The following is a 19,440-nucleotide window of genomic DNA, read 5'->3' on the forward strand; positions in this document are numbered from 1 at the left end:
GCTTTCAGAGGCCTCCCCCAGGAGGGTTAAGTTTAGGGTTAGAGTGGGGAGTGCACCTCTGTGGTGGGTGCACAAGGGAGCTCCCCCAGATATCCAGGTTAGAGGCTCCTCCCCCCTGGAGAGGGGAGTTCCCCTGTGCCCCCAGTGCACTGGGGAACTCCCCCGGACACCCAGGTTAGAGGGGACTAGCCCCTGGAGGGGGGAGTGCCCTCTCCCCTGGGAGTGGAGGGGGGGTAGCTCCCCTCCAACACCCAAGTTAGAGGGGCCTTCCCCTGGAGTCAGGAGAGACCTCTCCCCTGGGTGCGGAGGGGGAGCTCCCCCACCCACACCCAGGTTAGTGGGGCATCCACCCCAGAGGGGGGAATGTCCTCTACCTCTACCAGACTGGGGAGTGCCCTCTCCCCTAGGTGAGGGGTTAGGGGCGGGAGCTCCTCCCCCCACCCCAACACCCAGCATGGAGAGGCCTCACCCCCCCAGGGGATAGTGCCCTCTCCCCTGGGTATGGAGGCAGGAGCTCCCCCCCACACACCCAGGTTAGAAGGGCCTCCCCCCTTGAGACGGGAGAGCCCTCTTCCCCAGGTGTGGAGGGGAGCTCCCCCCCCAAACCGAGGTTAGAGGGGCCTCCACCCAGGGAGGGAATGCACTCTCTACTGGGTGCTGAGGTGGAGCTCCCACCCCCCCTCACACCCAGGTTGGAGCGGCCACCTCCCCTAGGGTGGAGTGCACTCTCCCCTAGGTGCCGAGTGGGGCTGGGAGCTCCACCCCCCACCCTGACAGCCAGGTTGGTGAAGCTTCCCCTGCGGAGGGGGGAGTGACCTCTGCCCTGGGTGAGGGGTGGAGGGGGAGCTCAACCCCCTACTCCAACACCCAGCTTCCAGAGGCCTCCCCCAGGAGGGTTAAGGTTAAGGTTAGAGTGGGGAGTGCCCCTCTGTGGTGGGTGCAGAAGGGAGCTCCCCCAGACACCCAGGTTAGAGGCTCCTCCCCCCTGGAGAGGGGAGTTCCCCTGTGCCCAGGGTGCACTGGGGAACTCCCCCGGAGAAACAGGTTAGAAGGGACTAGCCCCTGGAGGGGGGAGTGCCCTCACTCCTGGGTGTGGAAGGGGGGGAGCTCCCCTCCAACACCCAAGGTAGAGGGGCTTTCCCCTGGAGTCAGGAGAGCCCTCTCCCCTGGGTGCGGAGCGGGAGCTCCCCCACCCACACCCAGGTTAGTGGGGCATCCACCCCAGAGGGGGGAATGTCCTCTACCTCTACCAGACTGGGGAGTGCCCTCTCCCCTAGGTGAGGGGTTAGGGGCGGGAGCTCCTCCCCCCACCCCAACACCCAGCATGGAGAGGCCTCACTCCCCAGGGGGTATTGCCCTCTCCCTTGTGTGCAGAGGGGGGAGCTCCCCCACACACCCAGGTTAGTGGGCCTCCCCCCTTGAGTCTGATGAGCCCTCTTCCCCAGATGTGGAGGGGAGCTCCCCCCCCAAACACGGGTTACAGTGGCCTCCACCACAAGAGGGAATGCCCTCTCTCCTGGGTGCTGAGGTGGAGCTCCCACCCCCCCTCACACCCAGGTCTGAGAGGCCTCCCCCCCTAGGGTGGAGTGCTCTCTCCCCTAGGTGTGGAGTGAGGGCAGGAGCTCCACCCCCCACCCCTCCACCCAAGTTGGTGAAGCCACCCCTGTGGAGGTTGGAGTGCCCTCTGCCCAGGGTGAGGGGTGGAGGGGGAGCTCAACCCCCTACTCCAACACCCAGCTTCCAGAGGCCTCCCGCAGGAGGGTTAAGGTTAGGGTTAGAGTGGGGAGTGCACCTCTGTGGTGGGTGCACAAGGGAGCTCCCCCAGACACCCAGGTTATAGGCTCCTCCCCCCTGGAGAGGGGAGTTCCCCTGTGCCCCCAGTGCACTGGGGAACTCCCCCAGACACCCAGGTTAGAGGGGACTAGCCCCTGGAGGGGGAGTGCCCTCTTCCCTGGGTGTGGAGGGGGGGGGAGCTCCCCTCCAACACCCAAGTTAGAGGGGCCTTCCCCTGGAGTCAGGAGAGCCCTCTCCCCTGGGTGCCGAGTGGGAGCTCCCCCACCCACACCCAGGATCGTGGCGCATCCACCCCAGAGGGGGGAATGTCCTCTACCTCTAACAGACTGCAGAGTGCCCTCTCCCCTAGGTGCAGAGTGGAGGCGGGAGCTCCACCCCCCACCCTGACACCCAGGTTGGTGAAGCCTCCCCTGCGGAGGGGGGAGTGACCTCTGCCCTGGGTGAGGGGTGGACTGGGAGCTCAACCCCCTACTCCAACACCCAGCTTCCTGGGACAGGGACCTGGCAAAGAGGGCCTGGCAAGGGACGGGGGCCTGGAGGAGGGCGATGGGAGGGCTCTCGGCGCGGGGGGTCGCGGTAAAGGCGGAGAGGGGTGAGTGCCAGGACCCAAGCAAGGGGCCCAGGCAGGGGACGGACCCTACGCAGGAGGACGCCCACACCGACCGAGCGCACCGACCCCAGGACCGCGCGCGCGAGGGGAATGCAGGGAAGGGAAGGATGGGGGCGGCGCAAGGATGAGGGGTACGGAGGGAGGCGCGGGGGACACCGAGGGCAGCGCGGTAGGGGGCCCAAGCAAGGGGCCCCCAGTGCAGACGCGACGCCAAGCCGCGCCACGCGACACGAGGAACGTGGTCAGGGGCTCAGGGGACTTGAGCGCGAAGGGTCAGGCTTGGGGAGGGCTCCGCGGGGGTAGGGGGCAGCATGCAAGGCCAGAGGGTGGGGGCGGCGGTAGGGAGGGCACGTCGCGGGGGAGAGCGGCAGCGCAAGGCCAGGCCCAATGTCCACTGCCAGGTGTCAGGGTGCGGGCAGCAAGGGGGCCCGGGGAGGGGCAGGACTGTGTTTCCCATTGGGAGTCTGCAGGGCGCACAGGCCAGACAAGGCCACTTCGCTGCCCCAGGGGACTAGTTGCTCACCAAGGGACCAGGGGACCAACTGTGGAGGGCCAACAAGGGCCAAAGGAGGGCACCGTGAGGGGGAGACATTGGGTCCCAAGCCGGGGTGCGGGGAGAGCCAGGACCCGATCCAAGAGCCCAGGCGAGGGGCAAGCAGGGGAGGGGGTGTTTCTCGGCAGGGCAAGGACACACAGAGCACCAGGGGACCAGAGGGCAGGCACAGGAGGGGGCCCAAGCAAGGGGCCTGAGAGGATGGGACAGGGACAGGGTCCTCCTGAAGAGCGGCCTGGGCTCAAGCAAGGAGCCAGGCCCTGCAACGGGAGACCAGAGTGATGGCGAGGGGTCCCGGCGGGACTCAGGGACTCAAGGGAAAGGACAGGGCCTGGGAGGGAATGCAGGGGATGGGGTGGACAGGAGGGACGGCAGAGGAGGGCACTGGACGGGTAGGGTCAGCGTGGCGGGGCGGGCTGGCCCGGGTCGGGTCGGGTCGGCGTGGCGGGCCGGGGCGGGCCGGCCCTGGTGGGGTGGGCGGGGCGGGGCGGGTCGGGTCGGCATGGCGGGGCGGGCGGGCCGGCCCGGGTCGGTCCGGTCGGCATGGCGGGGCGGGCGGGGCCGGCCTGGGGCGGGTCGGGTCGGCGTGGCGGGGCAGGCGGGGCCGGCCTGGATCGGATCGGGGCGGGGCGGGTCGGGTCGGCGTGGCGGGGCGGCACGGGCCAGCTGTGTTCTGGAAGCACTGAATCCCCTGCACGGTGGGGGTCACCTGGGAGGCTGGAGCCCCCCCCTCCCCCGCGCTAAGGACTGGGTTAGAATGTTCGGCCCCGCGAGGTGGGTGGGGAGGGGCCGCGGGCGCACCTGCCAGGCAACGAGGCGTTTGAGGCGCCTGCACACTGTGACGTGTCTTGACTCCCGCCTCACTCTGTGTTTACATGGAGAGGAAGATGGCGGTGACTGCTGCTGTACTGGTGTGGACTAGGACGACTCGCCAGTGATTGCAGCGACTGACTGGTTTTGTTCAGGCGGGGAGGCAGCTCCCGGCTGGGCTCTGCGGCCTGGATCGCGGAGCTAGCCGTCCCACCTCGGTCTGAACCGGTTTTTCCTTTCTACCCCCGACCCCCTCCCTGTTCTTTCCCTGCCTACCCCGGAGAAGCCATGGAGGACGAAGAAAGAAGGAGAAAGATAGAAGCTGGTAGAAAGAAGGTAGGAGAGCAGGGGACCGCCGGGCCAGAGGTGGGAGGCGGTGGCCGGGAAAGGGTGGGAGGAGGCCTGGGGAACGAGTTTGCGGCAGCCGGGTGCGCTGCGCTCGGGGGGAGGTGCTGCAGGGTCTGGGTTATAATCTTTTTGTTTCCATGGTTAGGCCACCAAAGTTTTTCTGTGACAGTTTATATAGCTTCTTGTTTATCATCCATGAAGGAATATTGAAAGGCTTAATGACAGCCCTGAAAAGAACAAATAGTCACCATAATTAGAATTATTTGGGATTTCTTCCATTTTCTACAGGAAAAACATAAAAATCACTTTTTATAGTTATTTTTAAATACTATAGAGATTACCAGATTACATATTTTTGTAACATTCTCTTTGAGGTATGTGCATTTTCACGTTTGTTTTTCCTCTCGTCAAAAAACACTTGTCAGTTTGGCGATTTCATTTGTTCATGTCTTTAAAATTAATGTTCTAGGATTGTGAAATACTATGAAAAAGGACCTAAAAATACATTGAAAGCAAATTAGTATAATGAAAGGTTGGATTTGGAGTCAGATACTCTAGTTCTGTTTTGTTTTGCCACTGATTATGATATTGATCAGGTAACATTGATTTTTAAAATATTTTTTATTTCTACACAATACATTTATTTTGTTTATTTACTTTTATGTGGTGCTGAGGGCCTCGCATGTGCTAGGCGAGCGCTTTACCGCTGAACCACAACCCCAGCCCCTAACAAATTGATTTTTATATATCAGCTTCTACATTTTTGTCTCAGTAAGATGTTTTCTGACCTCTCCCCACAGTCCCACAAATTGAATTTCCATTGTATGCTGTCTTTAATGCATATACTTTCTCTTCAAAGCACTTTTGATAACTTGAATGTACATATTTCTTTATTTGTTTAATATTATCTTTCTTACTGGATTACAATTCATGAGAGTTCATATGTGTTATTTATCACCGCATGCCCTGTCATAGCTCATAATAGGCAGTCAATAACTATTTGTTAAATAACTGAACTATATACTTACAACCTGACATAAATCCAATTTTTATGCTTTCCAGGCATAAAACTACAACACATCTCTTTCAGAAGGCCTTTTTAAAGAAAATCAGGAAAATACAGTTTCCTATAACACAATACACCTCTTCTCTCTCTTCTCGCTGTCCATATATGTATATATGAATGACTGTCAGGCTTAAGAAATTGTGCTTTAACCCTTATTTCTAACTCCATTTAATAATAGTTTGGCATTGTACTGTGAAGTTCTACTTTTGAGACCATGTGTTTCATTGATGTCCAGCACAGTGCCTGGCATGTAGTAAATAGTCAATGGACACACAAAAATACACAAAACAGACTTCAATTAGTCATTTATTTTTGAAGGAACATTATAAAAACTTGGCATGTTTTTATATATAACATTTTGAAAATGTATTGTTTTATTGAGAATGATCATTTATAAAATTATAAATATTGAGTTGAAGGAACTCAATATATTTATATTCAGTTGTCTATTCATGTTCTTCTGGTCAAGATAAGACATTTACTTGTGATCTGGTCTACTTTTGAAAGATAAATATGTGAACATAATATCTTTCCAGTAAATCTTGCAACTATTTCTGTGACTACACATGTTAACACTTTTATAATTGGCTTCCAAATGACAAACACAGATGGCTGTAGTCTGAATTTTCAGCATGTTTTAGAATAAATGTTTTCTCAGTAATTTAAAGTGCATCATTTCAGTATCAGATGGTTATCTAATTGATTCAGATTTTTTTGCTTATCTGCTAGCTTGCCATTTTTCAAATTTAAAATAAAACTAAATAGCTATAAATAATTGAATATGTGATACGATCTTATTCCTTTCACATTTTTATAAAACAGTAGTCTTGCCAGAAAGCTATTGTGGATATTATTTTTATGAGAAACTTTTTGTTCTGTTTTGGTTTTCTTGGTGGAGGGAGGGAGGTTATAGTGAGAAGGATTCTTTTTATGTTCTTATTCATTTATTAGCCATTTTTGTATTTGGTCTATTTAATAGTTACAGTAATTCCAATCATATATTTCCTCTTTTTAAGGAACAAAGAAATTTACTTAGTCTCATTCTTTTATCTTTCACCTTTTAAGAGTGATTCAAGTAATTTGAAAATTGTTCATTTTAATTTTGAAACCATGGAACATTTTAATAAAGTAGAATTAGATATGCCTTTTATATGATCTTGCTTAGTGTGGTGACTTTTCAATAAAAGATAAATTATCCTTTTAAAAAATTCAACATAGGGGCTGGGGATGTGGCTCAAGCCATAGCATGCTTGCCTGGCATGCGTGCGGCCCGGGTTCGATCCTCAACACCACATACAAACAAAGATGTTGTGTCTGCCGATAACTAAAAAATAAATATTAAAATATTCTCTCTCTCTCTCTCTCTCTCTCTCTCTCTGTCTCTCTCTCTTTTAAAAAAATAGATAAAAAATTCAACATACATTTATTTAATATTGCTCTAGGCTTTTAATATATAGAAGTAGGGAGGAAAAAAAGTCCTTGCCCTCATGGGGTTTACCTTCTGGTTAATTTTTCTGAAAAAATAATATAACTCATATAATGAGTAATATAGGCCTAGAACATTATCTTTTTAATTTCTAATTTCCTCTTCTTTAGACTTGACATGTTCATTTCTTACCCCTCAATATTTAATAAGTTCATTCACAAGTACCTAGTGTTACAAACTTTACAACCCGAATATTCAATCCAATAGTTATTCTGAAACTGTGAAGTCATCTATATTATTATCATCATTTTAATTTGGTGATAGTTTGATCTTTTAAAGAAAGTGATCCCAAAGAAAAATTATCATTGATGTTAATGATACTTTTTCCTGTAGCTTGCCGAGTTTCGAGAAAGAAGAGCTCGATTGGATGGACAAAACCCTCATAAGAAGCCAAAAAAGAAGAAAACCTCAAGCAATAAAAATGATGTTCATGGCTTGAATATTGATCAATCAAAGAGTGAGGAGATGTTCATAAATAGTTCTCAGGGTGTTGGATCGGCCGTGATGCCTGAATCCACAATAATGAGAACTCTAAACAATGAAGAAACGCTTAAACATGAACAAGTCTTTTCTGGTGATGTAAGTATTCATCCAGATTTTAAAACATTCTACCTCTAACTAGAAAGTAGTGGCAGTGAAAAGTCATTAGCATCCACCTGAGGGAAGCTTGACAAAGTCATTGACTTTTTAGCATCAAGAACTGATAATTCTTTTAAAGAACTTGAATTTTTCTGATGGCATGTTAAGGATTTAGTTTTATTTAAAAGAGTTACATAAATTAGAGGAATGGTGTCTTTGATGCTTTTGGCTTACAGATGACATCTACTATATATGTAAAAGTTCTTGGTACTTTTGTATTTATAACAATGCCTTGTGATAAATTTTATATGCATTATTATAAGTCATTGTAATTCATAATGAAATGAAATTTTTAAAGATTTGGATAATTTTTACTAGTTTTTTAATAGTATTTTTGTGAATTTTCTATCATTGTTACTAACAGCAATGTCTTAGTAAAGCAGGATTTGTTTTTTTTGTAAAGTATGATATTTAGCAGGGGAAAAATGTCATAATTGTAATCATGTTTTACTTTTGTTTTAGCTGGAAAGTGAGATTTCAACCACAGCAGATGATTACACTTCGGAGGTAAGACTAACATATCCCAATTAAAAATGTCATAGATAAAATTGATATTTTTTTGAAATTATTGATTGTTGGTACTTTATTTCTTATAAATTTATATGCTTCTGTATATATTTAATATAACTTAACATAATATAATATAAATGGATTGAAAAACTGAAAATCATATTTTACTGCTGTATCTTTTCCCAGTGGTTAGCTAAAGTCTTAACTGTTTGAATTGCTTAATCCTTAATTATATAGCAGCCCTATTTTGGTTTTTAGGAAAGTGAGTCTGCATTTCTAGGACCCATGACCGTTTTAAGATAGCCATTTAGCACAGTAAAAATTTTATAATTTAGTATGATTTTTATAGTAATGCTTTTTACAAATGTTTGGATACTAGTTTTATAAAATGTGTTTATTGGAATTAATGTTGCTGTAGTGTTGTGTATGTGTGCATGTGTGTACGTGTGTGTTACTGGGCATTGAACTCGGGGCCTTGTACATGCTAGGAAAGCACTTTGTCACCAAGCTACATTCCCAGCCCCTTTTCAGTTTTATTTTAAGATAGATTCTCACTAAGTTGCCCAGGCTATCTTTGAACTTGTGATCCTCCTGATGCACGGTGTGCATCACCATGCCTGACAATGATGATTTTTATTTTAGGTGATAAACTGTAAAATAGGCATTGGTCTCTTAAGAAATACCTGCCTTCTTTATATGTTTGCAATAAGTATCACTTTGTTATCTTATTCTTTTTAGATATGATTGTCATTTCTTTGCTCCCAAATTTAGAGTACATGGAAAATTATTTACTCTGAATGTTTAAGCAACTTAGTATATTTCATAAGTCTGAATTTATTGTAGGCTTCTAATAGAAAAACTAGGTTCTTTTTTTTTAAGAGAGAGAGAGAGAATGAATATGAACCTTTTTTTGTAGATGGACACAACACGATGCCTTTATTTTATTTTATTTTTTTTAATGTGGTGCTGAGAAACAAACCCAGGTCCTGCCCATGCTAGGCGAGCGCTCTACCACTGAGCCACAATCCCAGCTCGAAAAACTATGTTCTTAAATTAACATATTACAGTTTTTATTTTTGTTGTTTGGGTGTGGGTGTATGTTTGTTACTGGGGATTAAATCCAGGGATGCTCTACCACTGAGCTACATTCCCAGCTGTTTTTATCTGAAACTGACTTGCTAAGTTGCTCAGGCTAGCCTTGTACTTGCAAACCAGAATTATCTCAACTTTATCCATGGTGTGGTTGACTCTGAGGACCTGCCTTTGAACATCTCCCAAGAAAATGCTCCAGCAGAGCAAAATCTTGAAAGTCATTCACAAAGACATTGTTAAAATTTGCCTTGAGCTTTTTTCTGAGCTGGCGCAAAATAAAGAAAACTACAGGAAAAAAAAAATGTCAGAGGCATTCTCTAAAACTCTCTAAAACCTGGAAGCTCTGAGGACTCCCAATAACTACTGATGCCTTTCTGAGCTGCTTGACTATCATACCTCCCAGTCTGGAGGTGAGATCACTTTTCTGTCAAAAATGTCTGTTGCCTGAAGGAGACTCAGGTCTCATCACTGAAGAGAGCAAAGATCAGATAGCAACTCTGCTTTTGTGGAGTGGAGAAACAGGGCTTTCAGGTTGTGTATTGGTGAGTATTGCATGCTGTAGCTTGGGGGATTTGGTGGGAAGGCCTGCAACTAGCTAAAGATGAGGATGAGAAGAATGAAATGGAGGGGAGTGAGGTGAAGTTTGAGAACTCTTCTGCAAACTTATGAAAGAAATCTTAGATAAGAAGTTGAGAATCTTAGTTATGAAGGTTGTGACAATCCTCCAGTAGGCTGTCTTCAACCTGCTGCATTGTGACTAGTACTCAGGGCTGAACAGCAAACTCAGAGCAGATCATAACAGTCCAGGCACTTCAAGAGAACTCTACAGTGGGCAACATGATGACCAGAAAGTACTTGGAGATAGATCCTAACCAACTCATTGTGGGGCATTATAAATATGTTTAAACTGAATTAGAGGAGAACTAACTGAATATTTGCTGTAGAGGTATTAGATATAATTATTATACTGGATAAATAATTTATGTAATACTGATAACATGATATTTGACATGATCTTTGATGGATATTTACAAATATTCATTTTATTACACTGTTACTTCAAAATAGAAATTTTAGTGTGTACTAAAATCAGAATGTGTCATTTCTGAGTCATGAAAAACTAATTGAAATTTAGAAGTATTATAATTTGAAAATTATCACAAGTGACTTTATATCTAGAATTAGTATTCCTACATTCTTGTGGTTTTTCACCAATTGCAATAATGTGTTAACAGAAGTTGGTTTTTTGCCTTCCCTTTAGCTTTATTTCGCTGCCTACCCCGCAGAAGCCAAAGAGGACGAAGAAAGAAGGAGAAAGATAGAAGCTGGTAGAAAGAAGGTAGGAGAGCAGAGGACCGCTGGGCCAGAGGTGGGAGGCGGTGGCCTGGAAAGGGTGGGAGGAGGCCTGGGGAACGAGTTTGCGGCAGCCAGGTGCGCTGCGCTCCGAGGGAGGTGCTGCAGGGTCTGGGTTTCCTCCCCTCCCTCCTGTCCCTTTTCCTTTTAAAAAATTCAACATAGGGGCTGGGGATGTGGCTCAAGCCGTAGCGTGCTTGCCTGGCATGCGTGCGGCCTGGGTTCGATCCTCAACACCACATACAAACAAAGATGTTGTGTCTGCCGATAACTAAAAAATAAATATTAAAATATTCTCTCTCTCTCTCTCTCTCTCTCTCTCTCTCTCTCTCTCTCTCTGTCTCTCTCTCTTTTAAAAAAATAGATAAAAAATTCAACATACATTTATTTAATATTGCTCTAGGCTTTTAATATATAGAAGTAGGGAGGAAAAAAGTCCTTGCCCTCATGGGGTTTACCTTCTGGTTAATTTTTCTGAAAAAATAATATAACTCATATAATGAGTAATATAGGCCTAGAACATTATCTTTTTAATTATGTCTGTAGTAGTGATTCATTCTAAATACTATAATGGAACTACTTCTACTTTTTATTCCATATCTGTGTGCTACTTTTTGCATTTAGTAACAGATATTCTTATTTTGGAGGGTTTTTGTTGTTGTTGTTGTTGTTGTTGTTTAAATCAAACTTTCCATTCTTTATTTATTTATCTTTCATTTTGTGCTGACGGTTTAACCTGGGCCCTGTGTGCATGCTAGGCAAGCACTCTACCACTGAGCCACATCCCCAGACCTAAGTCATTCTTTCTATAATGCAAAGTTAATAATTTTTTCCTTTGTTATATATTTGACATTTGAATAAATATTAGATATAAATTATTGATATAATCTGACACTTGGAATTTTAAGCAAAATCTTCATCTTTGCCTTGATAAATTTTGCTGACTAAATATATTCTAACGCAGAAACATGATATTTCAAGAAGTTTCTGAAATTGAGTATATTAGAAATCTCATTATTAGTATTTATTTTTTGGCATTGCATTCTCTCTAAGGGATGTTTTAAAATAATGCTCCTGGATTTTTGATTCTATTTATAGATAAAGTATTTGCCAATATTCTAGTTAGTTTATTTTTAAGAATGATCTGCTATGCTTCAAGTAGTTCAAGTACATTCCAGCAGCTTAATAATGTGCAAATAGAGGCAACTGGTCTTGCACCTGTTCCTCAATGCACTGGGTAGTTACTAAATAACTGGGAAAAATGTTAAATGTGAAATATTTTTATACTTTGTAAGTATAATCATGAGCTATTTTTGACTTATGAATTAAATATCTTCATTAAGGGAATAGGACATGTTTATATGCTTTTCTTCATCTACAGCAGATAATTTAAGTATAAAATGTTATTTATAAATAATATATTTGCCACATATTTTGATAGTAACATTAGCAAGATTGCTTTAATACTTTAGATAATAAGAAATTTATTTGCTGTCTTTGTAATTGGTCTGGTTAATAGTTATGGTAATTCTAAGCATATATTTCCTCTTTTTAAGGCGGAAAGGAACTTACATGTGGTCTTCTTTTTTCTCCTCTTAAGAGTGATTCAGGAGCTCAAATTAAATTTAAGAAGTCTTTGTCAGTAGTTGCTTTATATAAAAATCAGAAAACTTAACTCTATTTAAAAAAATACAGTAATAGCTCAGCAATAGATCCTTTGCCTAGCACGTACAAGGCTGTGGGTTTGATCCCCAGTACTACATAAAAATAAATAAAATAAAGGTATTGTGTCCATCAAAAAAAAATCATAAGAATAAATAAATAAAATGTAAGTGAGCAATAGGAAAAATACCTGTAATCTGAACTCCAAATGTAAACAAAAGTTGTTAAGGTTGTAGTTTTCCAGAATTTATCTATGCCTATGAATATAATGATATTTAAATTCATACTGGATATAATCATTGAAAGCTATGAGCCTGAGACTTGCCTTATCTTTTTAAAAATGAAGTATAATTTTCCTTTCATGAAAAGAAATAGATATGCTACAATACTACTTTATACCTGCTATTATATCACAAAGTCTTTAATAGCAATTGCTTGCATTGGTATTTTTAATATAAGTTCACCATAATTAGTCTAGTGTTACCTGGTATATAATGTGTACTTCTGATTTTAGGTGGTAAGAAAATATTTTAGGTCTTAAAAAACTTTGGATAGTATTGTAAGAAAGTTTTTACCATTTTCAGTTTTCTTTCTGCTTATGATAACGAAAATCTGTTTGATGCTTGTCTGTCTTTAACAGTCTTTTATTTTGTCCATTTTTTTCATAGCCTTCAGCAACCTCTAACTAAAATTTCAAGAATAGATTTATCATTTCTTTTATTTTCAATTTATCTCTTAAAAGAAATAACAAGTGATATTAACTTTCAATTTAAAGAAAATACACTGTTTAAAATATATTAAGTAAATGATAACGTATCGATGACTAGGGTTTGGTACAAATTCTGATGATGACAGACAAATGATAAAACACTGCTGTTTAAAATTTTAAGTTACTTGTAAGTTTTTCCCACTATAAATATGGCTGCAGTGAGCATTTGTATAGCTAATAGGCTAATTATCTTTTTTGTATAAAAGATAATTATAGACGATATCTTTTGTATAAAGTAGTAGAACAGAACAAGTGTGTTTGGAGCTCCTTGTTTTTGTGTGTATTTTCATATAATCTTAAATCCAGAGATTATACTGTGAATGAGAGTCCCTCTATTCCCCTGTTCTAGTTATAGAATAGTTATTCCCCTAACTCAGCTAATTTCCTCTTCTTTAGGCAGAAGCCATGGAGGACGAAGAAAGAAGGAGAATGATAGAAGCTGGTAGAAAGAAGGTAGGAGAGCAGGGGACCGCCGGGCCACAGGTGGGAGGCGGTGGCCTGGAAAGGGTGGGAGGAGGCCTGGGGAACGAGTTTGCGGCAGCCGGGTGCGCTCAAGCCGTAGCATGCTTGCCTGGCATGCGTGCGGCCCGGGTTCGATCCTCAACACCACATACAAACAAAGATGTTGTGTCTGCCGATAACTAAAAAATAAATATTAAAATATTCTCTCTCTCTCTCTCTCTCTCTCTCTCTCTCTCTCTCTGTCTCTCTCTCTTTTAAAAAATAGATAAAAAATTCAACATACATTTATTTAATATTGCTCTAGGCTCCTAATATATAGAAGTAGGGAGGAAAAAAAGTCCTTGCCCTCATGGGGTTTACCTTCTGGTTAATTTTTCTGAAAAAATAATATAACTCATATAATGAGTAATATAGGCCTAGAACATTATCTTTTTAATTTCTAATTTCCTCTTCTTTAGACTTGACATGTTCATTTCTTACCCCTCAATATTTAATAAGTTCATTCACAAGTACCTAGTGTTACAAACTTTACAACCCGAATATTCAATCCAATAGTTATTCTGAAACTGTGAAGTCATCTATATTATTATCATCATTTTAATTTGGTGATAGTTTGATCTTTTAAAGAAAGTGATCCCAAAGAAAAATTATCATTGATGTTAATGATACTTTTTCCTGTAGCTTGCCGAGTTTCGAGAAAGAAGAGCTCGATTGGATGGACAAAACCCTCATAAGAAGCCAAAAAAGAAGAAAACCTCAAGCAATAAAAATGATGTTCATGGCTTGAATATTGATCAATCAAAGAGTGAGGAGATGTTCATAAATAGTTCTCAGGGTGTTGGATCGGCCGTGATGCCTGAATCCACAATAATGAGAACTCTAAACAATGAAGAAACGCTTAAACATGAACAAGTCTTTTCTGGTGATGTAAGTATTCATCCAGATTTTAAAACATTCTACCCCTAACTAGAAAGTAGTGGCAGTGAAAAGTCATTAGCATCCACCTGAGGGAAGCTTGACAAAGTCATTGACTTTTTAGCATCAAGAACTGATAATTCTTTTAAAGAACTTGAATTTTTCTGATGGCATGTTAAGGATTTAGTTTTATTTAAAAGAGTTACATAAATTAGAGGAATGGTGTCTTTGATGCTTTTGGCTTACAGATGACATCTACTATATATGTAAAAGTTCTTGGTACTTTTGTATTTATAACAATGCCTTGTGATAAATTTTATATGCATTATTATAAGTCATTGTAATTCATAATGAAATGAAAAGTTGGTTTTTTGCCTTCCCTTTAGCTTTATTTCTCAGAAATTATTCTTATAATAAAAGTAGAGCAATCAAACTGATTTTTAAAAAGTCTCTTAGTTAGGACCCTCTCCCCCTTTTATTTGGCAGTTGTGGGTATTGGGCCTTGCACATACTAGGCAGATGCTCTACAACTGGGCTACATCTTCAGTACTAGGATTTGTACTTTTTAAAGTGTCATGGCTCATATAGTCTTAATCCTAACTCTAGACATTCTGAGTAGTCTGTCCTACATATTTCAGTGTTAACAATTTCATTCTCCTGGGTTCTATTAACATAGAATCGTGAAGGCTTAAGATATGGGCAGGAATGTGTGCAGGAATGAAGGTGGTTTTTGTACTCTATCATCCTCCTTTCTCTTACTACAACATATCTGTGCTACAGACAAGTGGTGATATGTTAAAGAAAACCCCCTCATCTGTCTGGATGGCGTGACTAGTAGTAGTACTATCCCCAGAGGAAAGTTCTTAGGGGAGTGTTCTTTACCTCTTTATTTCCCTTGGTTTGCTTACTAGCCTTTAATTAAATTTATACCAGTAAATGGTTTTATTTGAAAATAAATAGGGCTTAATTTTAAAAATATATTTAGCTAATTTTAAGGAAGCATTTTGTAAAAGAAGATCTAGTAACTTGAAGCGTTTAGTTATCTTTCTGAAGACTAAATAGGAACTGCACTTAGAACTTCAGTTACTTAAATGAAAGTGTCTTTTGCATTGTAAGAACTTAGATGTTTGAGGAATGATTGACATTTGATATGCCTCTTAGATACTTCAGTTAAATATAATCACCATATTTGTTTTGCTATTAAGGCATTTTCCCTAGATGTAAAAGATACAGTTAGTAGAAATATTATTGTTAGGTAAATAAAATTTGGTCTATCATAATATATCAGGAAATTTTTTTATACAGGTAAATGATTGCTGTAATGTGGTGAAAACAGAAAAGCCTACCAATTTATTAATGGTACAGTATATAAAACTACTCATGATACTAATGTTTTTTATTATTTAAAACCAGTTGACTTACTAACCAAGCTTTCTCCTGTATGTAATTCTTTCTGTATGTGATTTCTAAAAGTTACTAGATCTTCTTTACTGCTTAACAAAACAAAGTTACCTCATTTTCATTATAACATTGAATTGGAACAAAATTTGCAGATATGCTGTTTAGGTGCTTTTAAGGTAATATCACATTAATAGCAAACCAGATTGCTATAGAAGTGAACTTCAAAGTGAAGAGTGATGTTTTAAAGTGGATTTTGTTATGGAATTCAATATTCGAATTCCTATCTCAGGAATGTTGCTAGTACTGAATCATTAAAAATATTGGTTTGATTTAGGAAGAAGAATTTGGTGTCGTTGATTCTTATTCTGAACAAGGCACACACTATAGTGAGACTCGCCTAGAGTTGATAGAAAACGAATTAGTTGGGAAACCTGAACATGAGCCCGAAGAACTGAACAGAGAACTGGAAGAAATGAGGGCCACCTATGGGACTGAAGGATTGCATCAGGTACATTTACCTTCTGTGGCCTTTGTTTGCTACTCACAAAAACAAAAAAGGACATTTTTTAAAAAATATTTATTTTTTAGTTTTTTTTAGGTAGACACAATATCTTTATTTTACATTTATGTGGTGCTGAGAATCGAACCCAGTGCCTCACGCATGCTAGGCGAGGCACTACCACTTGAGCCACATTCCCAGCCCTCCAGGAAATTTTAATGATAGTTTATGTATTTAATGAGAATTACAGGTGTTAACTTAAGATTATCTCATTCATGAGAAAAATGGGGTTCTTGCGCATAGTATTAAGAATCCCATTTTACAACTAGAATTCTACTAATAGGGGTAACATGTATGTTACTTTGTTTATTTAACTTAATAAGATAGAGTAAAATAACTTTAGTGATTTCAGGATAGATGTTTTTCTAATGAGCCTGAAAGAAAATTGTGGTATAAATCACATTTTTTTTTAAAAAATGATGACTTAAACCCATTAAGAATATCAGCAAGTCCCTGTAAATATTCTCTGCAGTTAGAGTGACCTCTCTTGTATTAAGTAATCAGTTATGAACTCAAGATGAAAATGGGACATTAATGAGGACGACAGAATAGATTTCAGTTTCATCCTCTCCAAAAACAAGTTTGTGGTGTTGCCTGGTAACAGATTGGGGGAGCTCCCCAATATAAAGGCATTTGCTTCTAGAATTAGATATATAGAAAAGCCAGAACAAGTGAAAATTTTTTGCATGTGCACATTAATTTCTTTGAGATTGATTTGGAAGTAAAACAAATTTCTTAAAGCTCATAGCTTTCAAATGTGGGAGATAGCATATAAATTGTAAGAATTCCACTAATGTGCTTTGAATCTCATATTTTTTAAAAAGTTGCTTGTAATAATGATAATCAGTTTTATGTAAAATATAAGCCTAGAATGTAATTCTTTTCTCTGATTTCCTTTAGTTACAAGAATTTGAAGCAGCAGTTAAACAAAGAGATGCTATTATCACACAGCTCACCGCCAATATACAACAGGCAAGAAGGGAAAGGGATGAAACGGTGAGAGAATTTTTAGCATTGACGGAGCAAAGTCAAAAATTGCAGATTCAATTCCAACAAGTAAGTATTACAAGTAGAACAAGACTTACTCGATTTTTATAACGAATTTTTAAATTTTTTCACTTTCTAGAACAAATCTGTTATAAAGCCATTTGTTTATTCGTACTGGAAAAACTAGTGAATAAGTGTTATGTTAATCAAGAATTTAATTTATACTTCTTGGGTAGTTTCTTGCTGTTATTTTCTTTGTACTTTTCCCTGTCTCTATTTAAAAATTCTAAAAAGTCTTATCAGGTGTATTTTTGCAGAAATTAACCTGCAGTTACACCCTACTTTTTCCAACCCTGGTATGGTTTTATGTTAATTAGGTTCTCAATTATAACTAGACTGACAACTGGATATATTCCATTAATCTTTAGTTGGAACTATAATCTAATTGGGGAATAATTGATTAGATGTTAGTAGCCATTCTTTAATTTGTATTCAACTAGGGTCACTTTGATCCATTTCTCTTTTGATTATGATTATGAAAAAATCCCAGGAGAAATGAATGAGATGAAAATTTGATTAAGACATTGCATTGTTTCGCTAATGGCTTTATTCAGCTTCTGTACTACTTCTTGCTTGCTTGCTTGCTGGTTGCCAAGTCAATCTGGATGTGGTTTTTGCCTTTAAATATCCTAAAATGTTGAGGCTCTAGGCTGTTTCCTGCAGAGACAACTTGTTCCTGTAGGGAGCAGTCCCAGACAGTCAGAATAAAGACTCTCCAATATGGACAAATTATAAGCTATACCAAATATCAAAATTTGCTATAAAATTGAGGTAATGATACTACTCTCCTTGAAAAAAGAAGTAGCTCAGTATAACTGAATGAAGAATGAAGAAAAAAATGTCATTGGTTCTCTTATGAAGTTTTAAACTATAATTTATTTCTCCTCTTGTTTTAGTATATGCAAAAAGTAAATTATTTTATAGTAAATTATTTTAAATTTTTCTAATATATATTCACTTTCAGAATGATTTAAGGCTACAGATGGAAGCTCAGCGCATATGCCTTTCAGTGGTTTATTCAGCTCATGTGGATCAGGTTCATGAATATATGGAAAATGAAAAAGATAAAGCTCTTTGCAGTCTTAAAGAGGAGCTTATTTCTACTCAAGAGGAAAAGATCAACGAACTTCAGAAAATATACCAGTTAGAACTACAGAATGTAAAAACACAAGAAACAGGTAAATAGTTTCTGACTTATAATTACCATGAAGCATCACTTAGAGTCCACCATTTCATAATTCTGTCCTTAGAACTCACAGGGGAAGGTGACTTGTGTATCTAAGCCCTAGTCTTATTTGTTCATATAATCATTGGATATTCATTCAAGTGCTAGAGAAAACTAAAATTACTGAGTCATTTTCCCATAGGAAATCATAATCTATTGGGAAAGCATATATAAAATAAACTGAAAATTTATGAAATATAATGAATGGAGGGAGAAAAAAGAGTCTTGTCTTTCCTGGGGAGATGACTAGGATGAGGGTATGGACAAGAGTAATTAGGTTGGAAATTTGGGGAAGGCTATGGAGTCTTAAGCATTGAGCTCTATCTAAGATTGCATCCATTTGGGAGAACTGGGAATTCAGGTCGTGTTAGATAGAAAAAACTGGAGAGATTGGAAGGAGCTTGATCAGGAAAGGTTTTATGTACCCTGATGAAACATGTTTATGTTTTATGCTATTGGTGATAAGACCTACAGCAGGATTTTAAATAGTGGGAGTAACAATAAGATTTTTATTTTAAGGTGATACCATTAGGATCAGTTGGAAAGGATGAAATTATTGATGGGAAGACCAGCCAGATTGAATTGAGTATGATAGAAAGTTAAGTTCAACACTTAGAGTTAGGTTTTAGTTTGTCGTTAATGTTAGCAGAAATTAAGGATGATACCCAAGTTTCTAGCTTAAGAAACTAGAGTATGGTTCTAGTCATAAAAAGGAACCAATTTGTGGAAAAAATAATAAATTCAGTTTTAAATATATTGAGTTAAGAATAGAATACTTACTGACTTTGAAAAATATATAGGAGTTAGTTGAAAATAGAAGTCTGAAACCTGGGAGAAAAATTTTAAGTATGAGGCAAAGATTTATAATCAACATGAATGTCAAGGACAAGAGGTCAAGGACAAGAATGAGTTATCCTGGGAAACTAGAGAGTGAGTTAAAAGACCAAGATGGCATAATGGAAAGCAACAATGTTAAGGGACCATACAATGAACCATAAACAATTAGTCACAGTTAATGTTTTTCTTTCATGAATATTTGGCCAGTTAACTAGACTTCTTGTGTTCACGGTATCTCTAGGCCTTTACTTTTGCTTTTAGGAATGAGTTTTATTATTGGAATTGCTTTGGTGAACAGAATA

The 19,440-nt window shown here is 40.5% G+C and overlaps 1 protein-coding gene across 1 annotated transcript; it reads left to right on the forward strand.

Annotated features, from left to right (window-relative positions):
* The first annotated feature begins 3,622 nt into the window (after positions 1-3,622).
* Positions 3,623-17,185, forward strand: LOC308640552 (A-kinase anchor protein 9-like). Its single transcript, XM_081312419.1, has 6 exons — positions 3,623-4,103; positions 7,001-7,246; positions 7,769-7,813; positions 15,375-15,428; positions 15,805-15,978; positions 16,930-17,185. The coding sequence occupies exons 1-6, from the start codon at positions 4,056-4,058 to the stop codon at positions 17,125-17,127; spliced, it is 765 nt and encodes a 254-aa protein (XP_081168545.1). The 5' UTR covers positions 3,623-4,055; the 3' UTR covers positions 17,128-17,185.
* The last annotated feature ends 2,255 nt before the right edge of the window (positions 17,186-19,440 follow it).

This window comes from Spermophilus citellus, assembly GCF_964194105.1.
Source record: "Spermophilus citellus genome assembly, contig: SCAFFOLD_142, whole genome shotgun sequence".
NCBI lineage: Eukaryota > Metazoa > Chordata > Mammalia > Rodentia > Sciuridae > Spermophilus > Spermophilus citellus.